Raw genomic sequence first — 14,683 nt, forward strand, 5'->3', positions numbered from 1 at the left:
AATAAAGATATCGTTGAAAAGTATAAAGTATATTTTATGTAGTTCACTCTTCTTTCTCTCCCCCTTCTCTCTCTCCTCTTTACTACTCTGCTCTTCCCCCTCCCTCCCTCTCTCCCTCCCTCTCTCTCTCTCTCTCTCTCTCTCTCTATCTATTTACACACTAGAAGTTTAATTAGCTATCATAATCTAACATGGTTATATCATTATTGATCGATCGATAAGGTATCACTCATGCACATGTTACGTAGTTGTGTATACCAATTAGTTTGACACACAAACATTATCCTAGAATTGAATTACGCTTCTAATGTTACAATTCCAAATTAATCGCGCCGCGTTCTTTTATATTTACTGATAACGATTTGTTATAATTTTGAATATAGATAATGCGATACTTAAGATTTATCATTTTATCATATCATCGATAGAAAATAAGTTTCGCAAATCATTCTGTGACACAATCTTTTCATTCAAGAATCATCACTCGTGGCTAATTAGTTTGAAAAAATGTCGAAAAAAGTCATCTTATTATTCTACATACTTTTAGTAGTTGAAGTATACAGTGAGTCAAATTTTTTTATACATATTTCCGCAATTTTTACACTCAATTGTTTTACATAAACTGTGATTACAGCTGTTAATACCGAAAAACATGAATATGTGGACATCATGTGGTATCCGTATCATGTGAGAGAAATTCATTTCTTTTTTTTCCATTTGCGATAGCTTGCAGTACCTACCGTGCATTCCGACGACAAATAAAACTATATGCCATTCACATGTGGCTTTAATCGGTAGTCAGTACAGCACGGTGACTGTAAGCCGCTATTATTTTCAAATAAATCGGATTTCAGATAGAATTCGTTATTCCAATACAGGTATCGATCCAGATAGCCGGACGACACGTTTGCAGCGGCGCATTCATACATGAATCGTGGATTATGACTGCGGCATCCTGTGTTTTTAGGTACGTGCTGCTGCAAAAGTAACAATGTACAAGACGTTCCTCTTGGAAACTATGACTTTAACTTTAAAAGAATCCTTCATGAATTTAAAGCTGACTTCATCTTAAGATTTAAAAATATTAATATTTTTGATTTTTTGTTTTAATGCAATTTGAACTGACAATACGTTTTATATTTAACTTTTAGATATATATATATAATTTTATACGTAGTAGATACGTTTTATATAAATTGATTAGATACAGAAGAAAATCTGAAAATAATTTTGTCCTTGAAAATAATTATGCAGGAAACTAAAGCGTAATGAGCAATGCAATGCTGCAAAAAAATGTTATATTCACCCTTGAACGTTATTTTCAAGTTAAAATTATTTGCAAATCTGTATCTAGCTAAATTTTTAAGTAACTTTAGCAAAACTGTTCTTTTTGTGTGTTTGTGTATATATAATTAATATGTCGCTTTTATTATAATAATATTAATATATCCTAGTGCAAAATCATCGACAGTATCTGTACACGTGCGTTCCTCTTCTACCTCCACGGATGGCGATGTATTAGAAATAGATAATATTGTGGTGCACGAATATTTTGATAAATATGTATACTACAACGATATAGCATTGATGAAGGTACGTATCTCCATTCAAACATCTCACGCGTCTGTGTTTTATTGGTTTATCGCGTGCGCGCCTATGCAAAGTTGTCACATTTATCAAACTTGTAGCTAAAGAGTCCTGCAGAGTTTGGAGAAAAGTTGCTTCCTATCGGACTGCCAGAAAATGAAGAACTCCAAGATGGAGCCCATTGTGTCGTGACTGGCTGGAAACGAAGTCGGGTAAATATACTCGTGTGAGACGCGTAGCTTTAGTCTATTTTGGAATTTTCACAATCGTTTTCTCGAGAATACCGTTTCTTATCGTTTGACGAAGTGTCCAGGTGCCACGACACTTGGAGGAACGCGTAACTCATTCTTCCGCGGTGAAAAACGCTCCTCCTGGAGTTAGCAACTGCCCGGAACGAGATTTTTGCAACGAACGTAGGCATTTTTACAGGAACTTGGATATGTAAACTTTCCGTAACTTTCCGCCAACCGGTTGGCACCCGCACGCGACGTTATTCAAAGTCACGTCGGTATACCAAAAAGTAAATCGTTACGAAACACTGTCGCAAAACATTCGCGCGCGTTCGTAACGTTTTGCTGCTCGACGAGGTCACAATAACGAGAAACGTGTCGTAAAAACGTGCGAGCCGTGCCAAATTTCCAGGGGACTAGCCCAAGTGGAGCTCAGCTTGAGGCGGCCGCTGTGACGATCGTAAATCAACGTACGTGCGAGGCGATGATGCCGAGCTACAAGCCGCTATCTAAGGATATGTTGTGCGCCACTAACGCGACTCGCCGGTCGGAAAGGTGTCAGGTAAGATAAACATATAAGACGAAAGAGACGCGACACAACTCGGTTGGAGAAACCGACGCGGTGATCCATGAAGGGCTCGCGTGTATGAAACCCGCGACAAACTGCGGACGACACTCGAGAGAGCGTCGACGACACCGACAAGAGCCGCCTCGACCTCGTCGTCGCATGTCACGACACTTGGCACGCGTGCACAGGGTGTATGCATCATCTACGTGCTATCGAGCCACTTGCGCGCTCTCGAGTGTCAAACGCAGTAAATCTAACAAAAAGTACTGCGTGAAATGCCAAAATTATTGCGAAATGTTCTTTTAATCGAAAATATAGATAATAATAACAATATTATAAGGTTTTAGATCATTTCATCCAAAAATTATGATCTTTTTTTATCTATACGATCACCTGGAGAATTTTTTTTTAAAGAAAAGTTAATTTGAATTAAATTGTATTGAATGCAATTTAAATCGCGTTTTTGAATTTGAGAAATTCGAAACCGAATAAAAAATAGATAGTTTCAAATTTCATATCATCGGTTTTATATTAAATTTACTTTTCCTTTATTTTAATAAAAATTTATAAAAATTTAATTCAAATATTTTTCAATATTCGATTCGTTTTCAAATAAAAAAGTTTCATTCGATTCAATTTGATTCGATTCGACCTCACAAATGCTTGATTCGCACATCTTTAGTTTTTATATCTTAATTAAAATCACTATTATTACAACATATTGTATATTAAATGTTTCCCGATTTATTAGTGCTTGAGAATATTATAAAATTAATAACAATTTTCTGATAAAAGCGAGTAGAGAAACCAAACAAATACTAAATGAAAGGAATACGTTAAGCAGCTTACAGTAGTATTTCTAGAAAAATTAAGGTTTTAATTAATATGACATTTTTTTATTGTGGGTTTTCGACGAAATTAGATATTTAAAATAATATTGAAGAAAAAATATATTAAACAATATTTGATTAAAACATCTTATAACAAATTTTTGCCATTAACATATAAAAATATTTCAGTGATTATTTCTGGCTTAATGAGCAAGATGTAAGTTTCTTTATACATATAAACAATTCTTAATATATTTATCAATTAATAAATATGATCCTTAATCATATTTATCAATTAAATAAATGAGGAAAAAACGAATATGGTCGAGGTTAGATCTTACAATTAGTGTTTAATATTTTTGTATATAAATTTTAATTACTTATCTTTCATGAACACTTTATAAGACACTTATCGAACTTAAAACGCAATCATAAACTGAAGGTAAAATAATATTACAATTAAATTGGTCATTGATTTGATAATAATATGATTAAATTTTAAAAACCTATTGAGAGAATTTATTGCAAAAAATATTATGTCGTCAGGATTCAAATTTGGAATCCCTCGACTATCCAGAATGGGGGTGTCATATTTATTAATTAACAAATTGTGAGAAACTTTCGGTGCATTGTGAAAACTGGGTATTAGTTTTAAAGAGGAGTTATTTATTTCCGAAAATGAGACGACCAAAAACATACTTGCAAAAAATATTTCTCTTGACTAACATCCGAAAAATTGTTGTCACCTATAAATTTTGCAGGGAATGGAAGTAACTCGTTACTTGTAACGAAGTTACAGTTACAAGTTACTTTTTTGGTAACTTTACTGGTAACTGCGTTACTTTCTTTTTTTGGTAACTGTAACGGTAACGAGTTACATTTTTTGGGTAACGGTAACGAAATTTACAGTTACTTTTGTCGTTACTTTGCACACGATTGAACACGGTTCAATTGGAAACATGCTATTTATAGCGCTTATCAATAAGACTTTTGAAACCCCTTAGACATTCGGCCGTCATGATTCAGTAATTATTTTACCCTTCTATCTTCTATGTAATACATAGGACAAACAAATATTTCAGTTTGCTGCATATTTTACAGGTTTTAGAATTACAAAATTGTGTTTAAAGAAAATTTAAAAATAAATTAAATAATAGTAAAATGCGAAGGGCTATGAACCCAAAAGCGAAACAGTTTAAAAGACGATGACAATAAGTGTCGAAACGTCGTTTGTTTTTATCTTGTTTTATCTATATATTGTTCTAATATATATTTATACATTTAATTACATTCATCGTCGTTGTTATCGGAAATAAACTGTTTCATTATTGGCTCGTAACCCTTCTCATTTTACTTTTATTTAATTTATTATTTGAGTCATTCTCCATTGTTTTTTTTTTTTTTTTTTTAAAAAAAACTATATATTTGTCAGTATTACATATAAAAAAAATGCAAAAGTACATTTTTAAATTGATTTAAAAAAAGTAACGGAAAAGTAACGAAAAGTTATTTTTTAAGTAACGGTAACTGTAACGAGTTACTTTTAAAAAGCGATAACTGTAACTGTAACTAGTTACATTTTTTACTCGGTAACGAGTAACTGTAACTAGTTACTTTTAAAAAGTAACTTTCCATTCCCTGCAAAAAATATCGTCGATGTTACATTCGTATTATATTAAGAACGAAGTATTCAATAGTTGTCAAAGACGGTTCTTTCGAAAAATCTATGTCTTGCAAAATATATTTAAAATTGTTTAAAGAAACTAACACACCGTGTTAATTCATCTAATACTTTATTATAGAAAATATTTAATGTAAAATATTATAGAAAATAAATAATGAGAAATGATTAACAATTACGTTAATAGTACAAGTTCATCTAGTATTATTACGAATGTTATCAGGTGAAACCGATAGAGATTATTGAGATTTTCAAGTAATTTCAAACACCAATATCGATATATGAATCTAAGCGCAATCTCGTAATGATCTCGCGAGCGGAGCAGCGATATGTGGAAAATGCGAGGCGCGTAAATTAAGAGCAGTCGATGGTAGTCGAATTCCAATTGTGCCATGGCCACGAGTGTACAATTACATCAATGGAGTCAATAGTCTTTCCGCAAGTACACGCGCGGCTGGTTCAGGTGTCGGATGCACCAGATCGGTGAACAATGCAGCACTTGACTCGAGAACGCAATTTCCACGAGACGCCGAAGCACCGCAAGCGAAATGCGAAGAGACTCGCGCCGGGCGCTAGAAAAATTCCCGTTATTTCGCGACGTGACTGTATGCGATCATATTCGAAGACCGCGGAGCACGAGAGTATCTCGTATACGAACGCAATGTTTTTGTAAAACGTACCATGTTATATTTAAAGTAAATTTATATAGCGAAGGTTCAGATTCGGTAATGATTTTGTAAAGATTTATATGCAATTCTTGAGGCTTTTTGTTGTATAATAATTGTTAAAAATTATAAAACAAAAGTCTAATACACACACGCGCACATATGTGAAGTATTGTTTTGAAAAAGAGAAAGAGAGAAAGGATTATATTTTAAAAAGACATCAAGATTTTGTGTTCTACGCTGATACTATAATCCGTCGTATAGCGTTTCGATTCCTAACACGAATAGAGCATTCAGCGCGCGATTATAACCATCATGATATTACTGTCTACAGGCTGATGTAGGTGCGCCTCTAGTGTCGGAGCAGATGCTGATTGGCATACTATCCTACGGATTAGGTTGCGAAACCGGGATACATCCAGATGTCTATACTCGTGTCAGCAGCTATTTATCTTGGATCTTTACGAATACTGGCATGTCTTATGAATAAGGCACGATTGTTATATTCACTTTCAATTAATTATATACAAATTATAACATATCGTATTTTTCTTATTAATAAATTCTATAAGTTTGCCATAAATATATACTAACTAACCAGCGAGATCTCCGATGCTTAATTTCTGGTAACTGGACATCCTTGATTAAATTTTCCATCCTATCGTAGCAGTTATGAATTAAACTGAAACACGATATTTCGTTTTACACATTTATGATATTACAAGTCGTATGATATGCATCTCTCTCTCTCTCTCTCTGAGGACGAGAAAGTAACCGTTCGAGTGCAAATAGACGACTGTTGGAACTCAAACATACGCGATTTCGTCAATACTTGATGCATATTCATAAAGGTTTAATATAGCAACGGGCTATAGCAATCAATTATTTCGACCTGCCGCGTGCGTACCCGCTCATTGATAAAGTCTATGAATACAGTATCTCGAGCATGCCATTTAATTTAAGCGTCAGTGACGAATATCCCGTACGTCCCGTACTTCCGATTTCAAGTGCCACGTTTAAGCTTAATTATCATGTTTCGAAACCGAAACTTCCGATGTACGATACAGCCGCGCCGCTGCAGCTGTTAATTTACCATCGATATTGCATCGAGTGCCAATTAATGGAAAGGATTAAAAGTTTATACAAATTCATACCAGCAGTTCATTTCCGTCCCACTGAGAGTTCGATTGTGTGGAATTAAGCAGCGACCATTAAAAATCCTTTTAACGACCATTAAAGAATTAACGACACATATTTTGAATCTACCTCCACGGGATTTATTTAGATAAAAAAATATTATAAAATTTACTACCCGATAATATAATTATATTACCAAAATAAAAAAATTGTATTATTGCATTGCTTCTTTATCAAATATGACTAGAAATAATTTATGATAATTTGTATAAAAGTAATATATGACACTGAACCAAGTAAAATAAATAAATATCTAGGTAGATATATCATTCGAGAAAGTACTCGTAATAGCTTTTGTTTTTTGTAACTGAAAAAGTCTGAACTCACTTAATCCGATTTTCTCATGTGTTATACAATATCCAATTGTGCAATATCTAGATAAATACGTATCTTAACATTCATAATGCAATTGAAAACCGACTTTTTACATTTTAAGAACATTATTCCTGTTGAATATTTGTCCTAATAAATTGTCATCCTAAAAATAAACACAAGTGTTTATATGTTATTAAAATAAAATTCAAAACACACAATCCTTTATATATTTATATGTAATAATAATTCTAACCGATTTTGTATCATTAAGTATAAATTTTTTATTATTAAATAAGTGTGTATTCCATGGAAATATACTGTAATTGTATAGTCCCGAGTCTGCATTATACTATAATATTCGCTATATGTAAACGTAAAAATCGATAGGAGTCGTAGCGATATATTACTGTTTCTTCTGTTAACCCGTGCAGAGAAAAATATCGCCGTCAGAAAGCTCGCCAATTTTCGATAGCGACTGCTCGATATTTAAAACTGTCTGCGTAACGGCATAAGAATAAAAGTACCACGACAAGCGATACTTTTCATCTGTGTGCAAAGATTAATATTTTTTCATGAACGGATTTCTGTGCAACATTTCTATCTTTCTTTTTCTTTCATTTTTTTTCTTCCACCATCCGCTTCATCGTCTCGAAGCCAGCTCGCTAACAAAAACTATACAACGAAGAGAAAAAAAACGAAACCTTCTCGCTCTTGTAGATATGCTTCGTACACTTGCTTGTCTTTTATTCCATCCCCACTATTCAGTATTTATTATTTTTATCTTGATAAACAAAAAATTATCTTCAAATCATCTTCTTCGATAAACTTTATACATATATCATGTTTAGGATGATTTCACAAAGTGTCATAACTCTCTCTAAATAAAAAAAAAAACATTGTTTTGAATGAGATATTACTTGTATCTTTCATAATTGACATAATTACAAGTGCTTGAATTTTTCTATATACAATATCTAATAATTGTTATTGTGAAACGATTATTATAAATTATATCACAACGGAACTGATTATATTTGCGGACAAAAAATGATTTTCTTCTCTAATTGCAAGAATTATCAAAATATGTGCAGAAATGAAGTGCAGTAAAAACAAAGTATAACAAGAGATTTTTCTAAAGAGAAATCAAATTTGACTATAAAATGTTTAAAGCTTAACAAATTTGTTTCTTATTTAGAGTAACTGACAATTTCAATTATCTAAAATATTATAAAAGCTATTAAAAATGTCGTCTGTTCTGTTTACGTTTGTATATGTCTATTAGGAAATGTGTTTCATATATAATTATATAAAATTATATAAAATTTGATGCAATTATATATAAAAAAAAGTCCATATATATAAAACTTTTTCCCGGTATATTAGGTATTCATTTTTAAGTTTAGCTTAAAACAAAGAAATAATAATATAACTAAATATTATTTTAAAAAGTTTATTTATAAAACTTAATAATTATTAAAATTTGCGTGACTTTAAGTATAACGATTTTAATCGCATAAAAATTTAACGAATGGATTATTGAAATGGAAACGGTTCCGATTTTTTAAAACGTTGAATATTGTATTCATACAGTATTTATAAATACTGTTGTGAGACGAAAACGCGAATGCAGCGTTAACAAAAATTATTTTTTATTTAACCATTTGTCATACGATATAATCATATTACACGAATTATCTTAATATAGCAATTATTGATTTTATAATATAATAAAATTTTTTTCACATAATCAAAGTTATCAATAATGTGTATCCAATTCTTTGTATCTAATAATAATTTATTTTATATTATAATAATCCGAAACGAAGGATCGAAACGTTCGACATGGTATCTATGTTATAGATTTTAAGATTGTGTTTTTGCGCACTGCTAACAGCGTTGACTCTTAATAGCCTTTGTATTTGCTTAAATTTTTTGTATTGTTTTTGAAACATATAAGAGTCTATAATTCAATTATATTATTAAATTATTAATTTTTTATATTATAATAACTTTTAGATTTATATAAAAATTAATATAATTTTACAAGCAAAACGAGCCGAAATAAAAATATTACAGTTGAGAAGAACACAAAGAAGATATATTTAAATTAATGAAAAATAAACAAATGACATAACAAACGTTTCGACACCGATCGGGTCGTTCTCAATGTTAACAAATAATTAAATTCTTAACGGAAATTTAACAAAAATTAGAATATTTAATTTTTATAATTAATGTGATTTTGAATTTATATTTATTGAAGTGTTTTTGTCGGTTACAATTATTAATAAAAAATAGAAATACTTTCTTAATAAGTGATTTCTCTTTCTCGATCATTCTGTGCCACTGCAGAAACTTATAACATAAGTTACTTTTGTTATCGAGTTTTTGTAAAATGGCGTATTTTATATGCACCTACATACTATCTGCAGTGAAATTCTGTGCAAATTGCAGTCCAATTTGTGACAGTTATGCTAGTCTAACTGAATTTCTCTATACTGCTATTGTCGCAATTGCCATTGCGACATAGTTTAGAAATCCCTTTGTTGGGACTTGGATTCATCAACAATCGCCCGTTCGATATACTTACATGATACAGATACTGGACAATGCTTTTTACTTTCTCTCTAGCAACGCGGATCTTTGATTGATCGATCTCTAACAGGCCAATATTCAGATTAATGTTTCAATGCAATTGTATCGTAAACTACTAACTAGCAAACGCAAATTTAACTTTAACATGAAACAAGAGCTGAAAAGGATCTTTCATGTCTGAAAGGATCGTTAGAATATTCTGTGTGAATGCTCATAAATAAAAATGTGCTTTATTACGTTCTGTTGTTATTTTAAAATGTATAGTTACACAAAGCTGTATTGTTATAATACAATTATTATTTTCATTACAAGTATGAATATAAAACAATTAATATTATATAACATTGTTGGAAAAATAAAGCAATATAATAATTTATTAATAATAAAATAAATAATTGTTTCGCGTTATAAACAATGAATATTTAAGCAATAATAACAAATAATATAAAATTTCAAATAATTATCTATCTATTATATTTGATATTATACGCGCATTCACATATATCCTTATTCATTTCTTTGAATGAATTTTTGAAAATATTGAGCGACTGTTTGTTATGAATTTTGGTAGAAATACTCTAAATGATATAAAATGAATGTCCTCAAATTGATTATTATCAACAAAGAAGTTTAATGCCAGAAAAAAAAAATGTTTAAATGAAATTATAGAATTTAGGAACGCGCGACTTTCACTCGAAGCGATTTGCACCCCATCTCCTCTCGCTAAAGGGCGCATGACGTCCACGTGAAGCAACTTCCAGCCTCCTTCCTCCCTGCCTAGAGGCGCACTACTTCCACATGAAGCAACTTCCACTCCCACCTCCTCCTGCTAAGGGCACACGACTTCCATCCCACCTCCTCCCCTGCTTAGAGACATATGACTTTCCACGCAAAGCAACTTCCACCCCATCTCCTCCCCTCTTCGCCCAGGGGCACACGACTCTCACGCAAAGCAACTTTCACCCCACCTCCCCCTGCTTAGGGCCGCACGACTTCCACCCCACCTCCCCTCCTGTCTAGAGGCGTATGACCTTCCACGCGAAGCGACCTCCACTTTACCTCCCCCTTGCCTAGAGGCGCTCGAATTTCTACACGTTATAACTTATTCTAAAGAAGTTTAATATCAAATATGTTTGAAAACAAATGAATTGAAGATTTGAAGGACTCTTTTATATAATAATAATTAACACGTTAAATAGGGCGAATAAGAGTCAAATTACAATTTGAAATCTAAATCTGATAATTTATTCTAATATTATATGGAAACCGGGTAGTGGAAACCGGGACGAAACGCCAACTTGTGATATTTTTCGTAATATAAAGAATAAAAATTATTAAGTTCCAATTTATTTACGGAATTTTAAAATTATCATCTTTAGATTCAATTTGAATTAATCAAATATTATTCGGTGATATTATAATACTACTGTAGTATTTATGCGTTATATGTCTGATGTATCAGCGCGCATTTAAAAGGGGGGTTATATACTACATACATATGTAGTATATAAAAATTCACACATTCTTATCTCGATCCAGCTTAGACCGTTATTGGCGTGTAAACTTTCCTTGTTGTTGACAATTTACGGTCGATACAAAAATTAGTTTACTAATATTATATATTGCGAAGAATATCACGTAATTTTTGGCGTTTCGTCCCGGCTTCCACTACTGGACTCATCAGTAAGGCATTGTAGTGGAAGCCTACCTTATACGCCTTAGTAAGTTATTAAATCGAGATTCTATATAAAGAGATATACGCGTGTCTTAGCACTTGCGAGAATTTGCGAATATCGATAGACCTCTGATGGCGAGTCGACGTAGTAATATTCTTCGCAATATTTCTCCAAAGTAAGAAATAACGTTCTATTAATATATATAGTCCCCCCAAATTGCGCGCCGAACAATTGTCGGACTTGCAACGCAACTCTAATAATCTGATTTATAAATGTCCCCTCTCCCTAATTTTTGCGCGCCGAAAGGATTTCGGTCTTGCAACGCAACTCTAATCATCTGAAATATCATACAATGTATTATCCGCATTATTACAGCCTGCGGTTTGAAAACAAATGAATTGAAGATTTGAAGGACTCTTTTATTTAATAATAATTAACACGTTAAATAGGGCGAATAGGGAAGCCGGGACGAAACGCCAAAAATTACGTGATATTCTTCGCAATATATAATATTAAAATAAATTATCAGATTTAGATTTCAAATTGTAATTTGACTCTTATTCGCCCTACTTAACGTGTTAATTATTATTAAATATGCTTGAATAAAGTACACAACTTTATTCAAACATTTTTGGCATTCTTTGTCGGTGAAAATCCATTTAAAGATATTCATTTGACGTCATTTAGAGGGTTTCTGCCAAAATTCATGAAAATCGGACGCTCGACATTTTCGGAACTTTATCCATTTCTTTTAAAATTTTTTAATAATTTTATTTACATTAATTTTAGTTAATATTAATCTTAATTGTCTAGAGTGACAGCATTAATTTACACACGAATTTTTCTTTTCAAATTTTTACTTTAATATATTTTAAAATTTAAATATTCACGTATTATTACATATTTTCCTGCAGTAGATGTGATCCGATCGTTATGGATGAACGAAAATAAAAGCATGAGCCGCACTAGTACCGTGAAAATATCCGTCGCTGAACTTTTTGTTGGATCTGCGCTTCTTTATTCTGACATCCGGATTAATTGATACCACTATTAATTTTTCCAAGCGCGAGAGAAATTTCCGATCATCCAGCTTCCGAGAATTCGACCTAGATTCCACTTGTTTGTCATCACAATCGTCCGTTAGGACCAATCGTTCCAGAACAAAATACCGAAGACGAACGTTGAAACTGAAGCGTACCAGGCTTTATTGTATAATACGTTCATCCGAGATGATCCGGAAAGAGAGTCGGTCGGAAAATAATTAAACGGCTTCACCAAGCAAGTAATTAAACATAATCATTGTGAGAGTCGCTCAAGCCGAAGAACAGTATTCTTTTTGAAAAGTCAATTCTTTTCGAACTAGAAACTCAAGAAGCAATATAAATGCACACTTCGCCACGACGAAGGAACCATCGTGATTCTCGCGAGTTTATTCAAGCCAGTAAACTTCGCAGACTTGGATATGGCGTTCCAGGGTTAGACACGTTTCGCGGCACGTATAATTCATCGTTATCAGAAATTTCGGATATATTCGCGCGCTCGAAACAACATATAGGCAGAACGAGACGTGTACCGCCGGAGCCAGACAACAGGATTTGATATCCGCTCGAGAATATCGATCGTTTATGCCGGTTATAATATCGTGCCGCATTAGTATGCCACGTCTGCCACGATTCTTAACGGCCAGACCCGGATAGCGCGAACATGCTGCACCGATTTCGGCATGACGCTCTTTATGGGACGAGAAGCGACGATCATCCGATGTCACGTACAACAGCAATGTCGCTCTTTACGGCGACACCCGGTACGTACGTAGGTAAAACGGACGTGGGCATCGACTGTTTGTGCTACCCTTTACGAGTCAGCCACCTGTGCTGGAGCTGCAAAACCGTTTATTCAATGCCACTGCGGCGGTGGTGGCGGCGAAACCTACAGCACCGTTCCGAGTCGACGGTGAAATTAATAATCCTGCGTGACGAACGATTACGTCGAGGCGAGTGTAAAGGGCAGCAAGATAATATTTATTGCATTGCACAAAATTACATGTCACCACCTTAGAACTGATTATACCTGCTTTAGTGCAGAGACGACACAATCCTCGAAAATGCCTGATGATAAGACCCACGCAATTGTAAACAACTATGCCAAGTCTACATAAATCTCGATTAATCGCAATCCAAATTGTTGTTGATCGATCCTGGTTTTCAATAGTACTTTAAACTTCAGGTAAGATTCGGGCAAGGTCAGTGTTTGTACATTTCGTGTTTATTTGTTTCCCTGAAAGCTGTGGTCCGTTAAGATACCCTAATATCTGCTGTCGATGTAGGTAACAAAAAGGACTTCGTTGCCACAGCCACTCCATCGTTGTTATATGCACATTAAAATAGTGAAAGCAATCAAACTTTGTTGCGATAAACAATTATTTAATGTTACAACATAACTTGGTTTTACTGAAAAATTCTACTGGATAAATTTGTTCATCGAAATACTTATAAAATTTGTTACTAAGGCAAATTCGATTTGTTATTAACATAAAATAAAGTATCAATAAATACATCACATACAAAATTGCAGCAAAATAATTTATATATAAAATATCATAGCAAAATTAGATTCAATAAAATAATTTTTAATAAACAGTATTTAACAATAACAAACAATATCAAATCTCATTGGACCGTGAGAATTTAAACAAATAAATACCGATGAGAACATACCGTAATGATCAAGCTAGATCTCGGATACTTCTATATAATTGCGTATGAATTAATATATGCTATGTTTGTAGATTTTTTATTTTGTGCCAAATTTCTTTTCAGACTTGAAACGTGACATTACTGAACTACTGCAGTAATATTACGAGTTAAATTGATTAACAATTTTTGAATGCTCTTGGCGCATTTTCAGATTGATCCTAATAATGTTGAATGACATATTAAAATATGTAAATCATTAATTTTTCATTGCGAAAAATATTATCTCGGCCGGGAGACGAACCCGGTATTCCGTGCGAGCATCCTAAGCCTATAGACTACCGAGGTTTTACCGTTTTTAGTAATAGGCCTCAAAACTTTTGCGAAGAATGTTACTAAGGCCTCGGTAGTCTAAAGGCTTAGGGCGCTAGTAATATTTTTCCGAGGTAATATTTTTCGCAATGAAAAATTAATGATTTACAGATTTTCATATGTCGTTCAATGTTATTAGAATCGATCTAAAAATGCGCAAAGAGTATCAAAAATTGTTAAATTGTTAATCAATTTAATTTATAATATTACTGCGGTAGTTTAGTAGCGTTGCGTTTCAAGTCCAAAAAAAATTCGGCGCGCAATTAAAATATCT

General features: G+C 32.9%; 1 protein-coding gene across 1 annotated transcript; it reads left to right on the plus strand.

Moving 5' to 3' along the window:
* Window positions 1-507: 507 nt before the first annotated feature.
* LOC108778371 (trypsin-4) lies at window positions 508-6,056 on the plus strand. Its single transcript, XM_018545542.1, has 7 exons — window positions 508-562; window positions 635-687; window positions 879-967; window positions 1,455-1,626; window positions 1,689-1,799; window positions 2,230-2,379; window positions 5,896-6,056. The coding sequence occupies exons 1-7, from the start codon at window positions 508-510 to the stop codon at window positions 6,049-6,051; spliced, it is 786 nt and encodes a 261-aa protein (XP_018401044.1). The 3' UTR covers window positions 6,052-6,056.
* Window positions 6,057-14,683: the final 8,627 nt, after the last annotated feature.

This window comes from Cyphomyrmex costatus, unplaced genomic scaffold (genome assembly GCF_001594065.2).
Source record: "Cyphomyrmex costatus isolate MS0001 unplaced genomic scaffold, Ccosl1.0 scaffold119, whole genome shotgun sequence".
Lineage (NCBI taxonomy): Eukaryota > Metazoa > Arthropoda > Insecta > Hymenoptera > Formicidae > Cyphomyrmex > Cyphomyrmex costatus.

Excerpts from the sequence above, each read along its gene's own strand:
- LOC108778371 (XM_018545542.1), top strand. The coding sequence starts at position 508 with ATGTCGAAAAAAGTCATCTTATTATTCTACATACTTTTAGTAGTTGAA. Across the intron at positions 563-634 it reads TTTAGTAGTTGAAGTATACA|CTGTTAATACCGAAAAACAT; the intron begins GTGAGTCAAATT and ends CTGTGATTACAG. Across the intron at positions 1,800-2,229 it reads CTGGCTGGAAACGAAGTCGG|GGGACTAGCCCAAGTGGAGC; the intron begins GTAAATATACTC and ends CCAAATTTCCAG.